Below are 9,817 nucleotides of genomic sequence, written 5' to 3' on the forward strand. Positions count from 1 at the left end.
AAAAAATGCTGCGGTGAAAAACCGTGGTTTACAGAAAGTTTCCGTACTTTATATGGTGAATAACTGTAATAGATCTAACGGTACATTTAATGTAATTTTACGGTAAAATACCGTTAAATTCACAGTTTTTGGAAGTGAAAAATAACAATTCATTGTAAAATTTACAGTGAAAAAACGTAAATTGACATTCCCACAATTCCCTGCGTGACACTTCACATTTGATATATTTTCATTGAAATAACTCTGTTTCTTCTTAGTTTTTCTCATTTTTTTCTAATCAGTTATGTACATTAGGGTTTTATGTTACATCTAATGTTGTTAAATTAATGTTTATTGCATTTTTAAAATTTCATGCATGTTACCATGATGGTGTTTAGTGTGTGTGTGAATGACACTGTGTGCACCTTCTATATGTTAGTGTTGTTCTTCTCAGCTTGTGGAAAAGCTGCTTGTGATGAACTTTGATTCATCATGTGACTCTTATCACCACTGTGTTTGGTGACTGTCAGTGTATTATAAAGGTACAAAACAGATATTAGTACTTCATTAGTTTGGTAAATTAACATTATATCAGTTAATGAAATACGTTATTTTACCGTAAATTTAACAGATTTTTTTTTTTACGTTGCTACTGTATTTTTTACGGTAAAGTTCTGGCAACCACAGCTGCCGTTTTTTTACCGTAAATTTTACAGGGATTTTTTTTACAGTGTATAATTACTTTTAAGTCTGCATTTCTTGAATTGCACACTTACGTTCGTCAACCAATCATAATCAAGCATTCAAGAGCCCTGTAGTATAAGCTGAGGTAATCTAATATCTTTAAGATAAATGATATATTATATTATATTATATTATATTATATTATATTATATTATATTATATTATATTATATTATATTTATTATATTATATTATATTATATTATATTATATTATATTATATTATATTATATTATATTATATTATATTATATTATATTATATTATATTATATTCTGACAGTTACTGTGGTGGGTATTTTGCACTGACTCTTCCTGCAGGTTACATTGTTACAGCATTAAGTGCCGACAAGACTGTCTTTATTAGCTTTGAATTAAATCAGTTAAATTTTAGCCAATGAAACCCACATGGGTATGTTGCATTATGGAACTGGTGGACAAACCCACATACAGCCCATATTTCAAGCCCATGTAGTCACCATGTTGTACCCACAAAAGTTAAAGCTGGGGCCGAGATGGGTCTTGGGCATGTTGCCCTGTTGGGGCCCACCTAGCACCAAGTGCAATCCTGGATGAAATCCATGTGAGCAATTGACATGAGGCCATTATGGAACCTGCGGACAATCCCAAATAGGGCACATTTTTCAGCCCATTTCATGCTCTTATGGGCCCCACATACAAATGTTGGCTGGGGAGAAGCGCAACAGTTCTGCTGTGGCTTTGGTTGTAATTTTTGTTGACAGAGTGAAAATATACAATAATGTCAGTTACCTTGCATCTCTGAGCAACATGATTTAAGAGTCAAAGAATCAAAAACTCACTCATAAAAACAATTACCTATCGCAACCTACTGGCCCCAGAGAGACAGTGAAAAAGTCCCTGAATAATTCCAACCAGCCTCTCCGAACTGTGAACAATATTGTTTAATATTGCTTAAATCTAAAACAGAGTTTCTAATCAAAATCAGATCAAAGAGCACTTTGGTTTCAATTCACTCTCCACTTAGCTGAACAACAAGTATCAGAGGGATGGTGAATTGACCTTGCGGCAGCTCGGCACTGTGTGTAGTGGGAGGGGAGACAGACGAAAGGAAAGTCTGTAAGTGTAACAGAAACAGAGCAAGAGAGATGGAGAGAGAGAGAGAGAGAGAGAGAGAGAGAGAGAGAGAGAGAGAGAGAGAGAGAGAGAGAGAGAGTGTTGCACCACTTTACTGAGCAGAGTAAATAGTAAAGAGTTGTGGCTGGGACTGTCCAACCACTTGGACACAGAGAAGCACAGCAAACAAAGCACACCATCTACAACAATGAATGACATCAAACTGGCCCTGCTGGGCAGTGAGGGAGCAGGCAAATCTGGTGAGTGCTCATCTTATGTTGTATATAGTACATACATTGTATATGCATATTTCAAATTAGCTAAAACTTTACAGCATCACTTTTTACCTATGTGCCTGTTGCATGTTCCTCACATTTTGAGTTGGAAATCATCCATGTGTGAGCAGTGTGTTAGTGTGTGTATCACAATGTAATTATTTCTGCCCTCTGCAAACACTGAAAGCACTTTGTATATTGGAACAGATCATAGTAGTGAGATCATCGTTATAGAAGTCATCTGAGAGGGAAATTAAAAAAGATGGTTGTAAGATGCAAGTAATTGCTGAAATTGGGGAAAGATTATTTTTTGTTCCACTCTGTGGCATAGGAACATTAAGTCCTTCAGGCTGCATACCTGTACTAATGACTATTAAGTAGTTGGGAAACGATGATGCTACGTCCCCTGAGACTGAAACTCAAGATTAGTGGGGGTCACGAGGGATTCATCAATCAAGGTTCTGATCCAAATGACCAGGGTGAAGGCACAACAGAACAACAAGGAAGGTCTAGTGTTCCAGATTTGAGGGTTTGTAATATGTGTTAAAACCTGACTGAAGGATTGAAAGCAGCTTTCATGAGGCTGCCGCAGAGTGCGTATTTATGCACGGAAACTTCAGTGACTCAATGAGCCAGCATAGCTTCATGGCTCAAATATTTAATATAGACCAGGTAGTGTGCTCATGGAGAAAATGTAACGATTTTTCCTGTGCCAAATATGCATGCGTTCACTGTAGAGTGGCCAAGTTTTTGATGAGGGGCTGGACTTTCACCTTGTGCCCTCTCTTCCCTATTTCAAGCTGTCATACGAGTCATTTACATCACATCTCTGGATGATCAATCTCAATAACTAACTAACTAATCATCTCCTCTCTCTTGTCTTCAGCGGTTTTGGTGAGATTCTTGACCAAGCGGTTCATAGGAGAATATGCGTCAAATGCCAGTAAGTACAGTCTCACATGCATATTTAATAATGTAGCCAGAACTTTACTCATGTGCTCATGGGTTTTTATCTGCCTCTGAATTATGTCTGGCATATTATTAAATGTTGTAATTCACATAAAGCTTGTTCATAAAATACATGAAAAACATAACTGTGAGCTTGCTGAGGACTTCTATTATATACAGCTGGAAGAAAAGACAGAAGAAAAGGATGAAGAAAACCTGAAAATAAACTGAGTAAAATTATTAAATTTACAAAAAAAAAAAAAAAGAAAGAAAAAAAAAATCTAAGCTTATTGTGTACTGAAAGCATTCTCTTCAAAAGAGAGACAGCTCTAAGACTATGTTGTAAAAAATATTTTTACAGAATTATACTGTCAGCCTGCATGGAGAGCATCTTGAGACTCCAGAGGCACCAGCAGGCTTTTTTATAGCTGCCCTTTTAATACAGTAAAAAAAATTTTGACAGGAACTTTCCTCAATAAGCCTTTATCTGACTGAGTTCTGCTGTGCTCTAAATCACTCAGAAATCGTATAATTTGATAATCTCAATTCAGTTTCACAAAATATTAGTTGTTTTCATGCCTTTTGCACATCATTGCACCATTTCATGCTTTTCATCTTCAGAAAGATATTTCTTCCTCCCATATAGCATGAGAACTGTGACTTGCTTAATAATGTGGAACAACCTCTAAGTAGGGTTTCCATAGATCTGGCTAATTATTATTATAATTATTATAATAATTATTATTATTGGTATCAATTATTATTGATACCAGTTATCTAAAAAGACATGGATAAATAAATGAACAAACATTTTCTTAGAAAAACTAAAATCTGAATGTTTATTGTACTGAAATCTTACTGATTTGTCTCTTGCATAATAATTTAGAATGCAGTGTAATGACAAAATTTTCATCCATTTAAATATTGAAAGTTTCCCCTTATGTACATTGATTGTAAGGACCTGTGCACACGCAAGGCTAGAGTATGTTTTCCTTTTGTCCAGTTCCTAAAAAGTTAAATCCATCCAGTCATGCCAAGGATTCCTGGAGCTCCCAGTAATCACTCGCCTCTGATACAACTACATGTGTATCACATCACATGCACATGTTTCTACTTTTATTCCCTTGAATTTTATATAAGCATCTAACGGTCCCCCTTCATTTTAGGGTTCAGATTTTATGATGCACACCTTTGTTGTAATACCAAGTATTTTATCCAAAATTGTTTGTTGCAGACTCCTTATACCATAAAAGGCTGTCCATTGATGGAAGACAGTTGAACTTGGAAGTCTTTGATCCGTGCTCGCAGGTTTGTGTTTATACATTCATAACGGCTACCCTGATCTCATGGCTAGCGTTCATACAAACACTGCCATAGGGCAACATGCTCAGATATACCTGCTTCTTATAGGAAATGCATGTGTTCTGCTGGGATTTATGATATTTCCCTGAAGCAGAGTATACAGTGCAAAGCCTTTGAAAACTGAGCCTCACGGCTTACAGCTGCTGCATCTGGGAACTTTTACTTCGGCAGTTATTGTTTTACTTTGATTTCCAAAACCGAAGTCATGAGATGGGCACCTTTCTTCCCTGAAACGAAATGCTTATGCTATAAACAGCCAGCATTGGCAGTCAGTCACTGCATCCAAAACAAAAACTTCTGGTTGAAAACTAGTCAACAATTACATAGTCCGCTTTTCCATTTTGTCAGCAAGGATTTTAGATGAGCATGTTTTTTTGACTGGACCTCTGTGTGCTCCTCACCCCCTGGCAGAGTGGAGAAAGCAGATGTATCCTGGAGGAACCGGTGGATTGGGCTGATGGCTTTGTGGTGGTGTACACCATCAGCGACCGTACGTCCTTCCTAAATGCCAAAAACATCCTGGCACAGATCAAAGAAAGTCGGCGAGAAACCTGTAAAGGGTGAGTCAGAGTCTCTCCAGTGACTTTTTGACCTTTGTCTGATGCTGACTGGAATAGGAGGATGGAGCTTTAATGAATTAATGAGGACCATTTGCAGAACAGCAAGTAAAGGTTTCCTGCTTAGATCTGTGCACATCTGTAAAGGACATACTGGGTCACATTATGAGAGATAATACAATGGTTTTGATAATTGCAGGGTGACCAGCAGGCCAAAGCTTTCCATTTTAGTCCAACACATTTATAGAGGAATTTAAAAGTCTGGATGGTTTAGGTTTCACTGGTTATTTGTCATTTGAAAGTCCTTTGAAACAATAGGAAGTGAGCATGAAACTAGGCATCTGGAACCGATTAGAACTCTGAAATGGGCAATGAGATCACTTATGGATGGTTTTAGTTCCTTAAAAATTGGTTTAAAATAGTTGACACTTCAAAACATGGCAACCAATGGTTGAACTTGTAGTGAACCAGTGTAGAGGTTTGAAGCAAATTTCCAACTTCGCTGTTTGAGCTCACACATTGTGACCATTTGATTTTTTTATTTAAAATTGTTCCACCTGCTATACTGTCAAATGTCTAGGATATGCCAATACCATTGTTCCAATTAGGACACACACTGTGAGAAATGAAACTCAGTGTGTGAACATGTTAAGAGTCAGTATGGATATTTCCATTTAATGCCACATGCATTATTAGACTGTAGCACTTATAAATGTAATACATCACATGGCCATGTTTTCAATTTTCTCTTGAAAGCAAATCTTCTGATTTCATTTCAATAGGGAGGTTCCCATTTGCCTGGTGGGTAACAAGCAGGACCTATGCCACAGTCGTCAAGTAAGTGAAGAGGAGGGCCGCTCTCTGGCCCAAGAGAACAAATGCCTCTTCCAGGAGGTGTCGGCAGCTGAGAACTACTTGGAGATCTCCAACCTCTTCACAAAGCTCATCCGGCATGTGATGGAACAGCTTAAGCTTAGAGGTGACCGCAGGCGGTACAGTGGCTCCAAGTCCATGGCCAAGCTCATCAACAATGTCTTTGGCAAGAGGAGAAAGTCTGTTTGAGTGCAGAACATAAAAGAGCCCAGAAAAGAGCATTCAATCAGCAATAGAGATGTGTCCTTTTTAAGCCTAATGTTCCTGGAAAAATTTTAATTAGAAATATGCTCTAAGTAGCGTAATTCAAATAGGTATCACTATGAGAGACCCCATGCTGCAGCCAAGAACATTATATAGAGCAATGCTTCTCAACCTTTTTGACCCATTGTCACAAAAATATTTGAAGGCCCCAAGACTTTTCCAGTGGTTCATGGTTTACAAAATAAAGATTTTTAAAATATTTTTTACTCACTATTTCTACCCGATGAAAATTTTTAGAGCTTGGCAGAAAATGTCCATTTTTAAAGGTGCCCTAGAATCAAAAATTGAATTTACCTCGGCATAGTTGAATAACAAGAGTTCAGTACATGGGAATGACATACAGTGAGTCTCAAACACCATTGTTTCCTCATTCTTGTGTAAATCTCATTTGTTTAAAAGACCTCCGAAAAACAAACTGTTGGGGAGTGTGCGAATTAAAGGGGCCGCAGCCTGAATCGGTGCATAGTTAATGATGCCCCAAAATAGGCAGTTAAAAAAATTAATTAAAAAAAATCTATGAGGTATTTTGAGCTGAAACTTCACAGACACATTCAGGGGACACCTTAGACTTATATCACATCTTGTAAAAACTGGTTCTAGGGCACCTTTAAGATTTATTAATTTACATGACTTTTCCATGTCTAGAAATCACAGTTTTAAAATCAAATATGCAGGTTTGTCAAGAGCATGGAAATCCTGGTTGTTCAAAGACAAAAAAAAAAAAAAAAAAAACAGTTGTTGAGGGCTAAATTAATATAAGAAATATCTTGATGTTTAGTTTAGGCCTTTTTTGGCTAAATCTTGAGGCCTCCTTGTTGAGAACCAGTGATATAGAGTATAAGGTAAAGCATTTGGTAGTAGTAATAGAGTTAAAAGAAATAAAGGCATGTATCTATAAATTTAGTTCAAGAGTTACATTAAGGGAAACTTTAGTATAAAGAAAAATCTTTGCCTTAAGTTTTGTATTATTTTATAGTTTTTCTCTTATCTCGGAAGAGTCGGAAAACCCAAAGCAACTTTTGCTTCAAAATACAGTATGTACACCGCTTGATAATATATTCAATATCATTGAAAAGGATGGGAAATGTTTGCAAATTCATAAAGCTTTTGCTTTTCTATTCAAAGAATAGCATACATTCTTTCCCTCGCTCTTTGAAAATGTTTTAATGGCATGAGATTGAGTTTGCGTCAAGGAATGCACAACAGAGTAAATTTTATATATCTAGATGCTGTGATGAAGTGTAAAATGCAGGTAAATTACCTTTCTAACAAAAACTCGTGCATTCCTTCCATAGCATTCTCAAGGCCTCATTTCAAGTGAAAAGAAAAAAACTGCAGCCTTTCCATAAGTACAATACAGTTGCAAGAAATTGTTTGTGTACTCTCGGGAATGACCTGTGTAAAAACACAATCTGCTTGAGTTTAGCTCCAACTTGCCTCAACACACCTGTAAGATTCTATACCCAGTAAGACCTTGATTAGCTGGTTCAGGTGTGTTTAACTGGGGTTGGAGCTGAAGGACAGTGGCCCTCCAGGAGCAGGATTGGACTTCTCTAAACTAACGACTCCTCCTTCTAATAAATGAGACAAAAGAATGTTGGCTCGAGGTGTACTGCCTTAAAAAAGCCTAAATCAGTCGGCCAATTCTAAGGCCGTCCCATTCAGAACTTTTCCAGTGCACTGATATGTTTGCTCAGTAAAATTTCTCACAATGCACTGTAAAAACACTTGCTTATATCCTGTAATGTTTTCATCATGGCACTGTACTTTAAACAGTACCAATGAAGATGCATGATAAACAACACAAATCATACTAGAAGTGCATTGGTCCTGGAATGTAATACAGTGATGCTGTTGATAAATACCAGTGACATTTATGTGCGACCCAGTTTTCGATCAGTGCCCCAATGTTTAGTGGCTCAAGGCCCTTGCTAGTGCCTGAATTTGTGTTCACGATATACTGATTCACAACATAAAGAACTGGGACTATAAAGAGACACAGTAATAGAAGCCATGAAAGACTGAAAGTTGTTCATGTGAGCCATGCCCTTAAGCAAGTATTAAGGCTGGAAAAGCATTTATAAATGTGTTGCAGTTGAAAAATTGTCTAAGTTGAGGAAATCCAATATAGTTGCTGCTCTCAGAAGTGGGTGCCCTGATCATACTATAATCATTAAACTAGATAATGTCATAAATATATCCAAGAAATATCAATCAATGAAGAATTTTCTTTTTCAAGGCTGCTTATCAGATGAAGGAAGTATTAAACAGAGGTTACTGCTGCTAAAGTTACAAAATACTATTGTCGTCAGTTTATTATTATTATTTTTTTGGTTTATTGTTTAGGTACTAGTAATGGCATTGTGTGATTAGTTTAAGCAGGCTGTGTTTGTCTATTTTTGTCAGTTGTTTGAAGAATTTGTCTGAAGAGCAGCTTTTATAATGCAGAATTCCACTTCATACAGTACAGGACTTTTCGTACAGCTGCGGGAAAAGTGGAATGTGTACCTTGATTTTTTTTAAACATAGTAATATGTTCAATAACCTACTAATAATTAGTCTTTTTTAGTCTATTACTATATATTTTTTTCATAATTAATATTTTGTTTGCTTGGACACTGTCATAACCTGATATATTTGTATTGTATTTGTAATTTGTATTTCAACTTTTGTCTTGATTGCTTTTAGTTCATTGGAAATGTAGCAATTTCTTTTCTTTTCCTATTGGTTTAAATACCATTGGCAGTGCCTGTTGCTACTAAAGCAAAGATTTTCTGGTGTGTTGTTAAATGCATTCCATACATATACTAAATTACCAGTTGTTTTCTTACCATACTGACCTATTAAAATGTACATAGAAACTTTTAAAAATGTTGTAACTTTAAAAAAAGTATTTCTTCAGAAGAGTAGGCCACTGCCACACTTTCAGAAAAATAACAGGAATGACCCAGCAGTAACCTATGTAGTGCCTTGTAAAACTTGTTCATGTCATAATATAAAGGGAGACTTGGAGAGACACACCACATGTGCCACTGTCAAATTAAAAATATATTCATGAACCTTACAGGGTATAATAGTCCACTAGATGGAGACAAACACCTATTACTTCCTAACAGTGTTAAAAATTGATACATAATTGAACTAAGTGAAAACTAGAAGAGAAACAATTTGACTAATTAAAGTCAGCTTATTTTAACTGATGGAAGTTTTTGTTTAATTTGCATTCAGAAATAGTAGGCTACTTTATATAGAATAACAATCACACAATTTTGAAATATAAAAGTTCATTAAGGCAAATTAAAGAATGTCCTGCATTTATTTCAGCTTTAGCGTATGCAAAATAAACGTCTAAATATGTAGCTATAAAACACAATAGACTAACTCGTTAAGTGGGTGTCGCAGAAGTCCCCCTGAAATTTTGCTGTGCTTTAGTAAATTGCACTGATAAATCCTTGTCTGACTAGGGAGCTCAGTATACTTTTCTTAAACATTTTTCCTGACGAACATGTCGTGTATTCCGTAGTTTTCGATTCCCATTTGACCCATTTGTGTCAGTTCATTCAATGAACAGTGAAAGTCGGAATCGGTTCGTGATTCAGTCGGGAATCATTCTGATAGTTCACTGACTCACTGAATCGTTTGGAGCGTTTTCTCAGTAAGTTTCGTTGCAACGCTGGATGAAGTAGAATACTTACCTACAATCATTTTCAAATCTTTAAATGGA

The 9,817-nt window shown here is 36.3% G+C and overlaps 1 protein-coding gene across 1 annotated transcript; it reads left to right on the plus strand.

The window, feature by feature from the left end:
* Positions 1-1,968: 1,968 nt before the first annotated feature.
* rerglb (RERG/RAS-like b) lies at positions 1,969-6,018 on the plus strand. The gene is given in 5 exon segments (XM_067401268.1): positions 1,969-2,074; positions 2,976-3,032; positions 4,272-4,345; positions 4,811-4,969; positions 5,743-6,018. Coding segments are annotated over 5 exon segments (618 nt in total). The 5' UTR covers positions 1,969-2,022.
* The last annotated feature ends 3,799 nt before the right edge of the window (positions 6,019-9,817 follow it).

The sequence above is a fragment of the Chanodichthys erythropterus genome, chromosome 11 (assembly GCF_024489055.1).
Source record: "Chanodichthys erythropterus isolate Z2021 chromosome 11, ASM2448905v1, whole genome shotgun sequence".
Taxonomy (NCBI): domain Eukaryota; kingdom Metazoa; phylum Chordata; class Actinopteri; order Cypriniformes; family Xenocyprididae; genus Chanodichthys; species Chanodichthys erythropterus.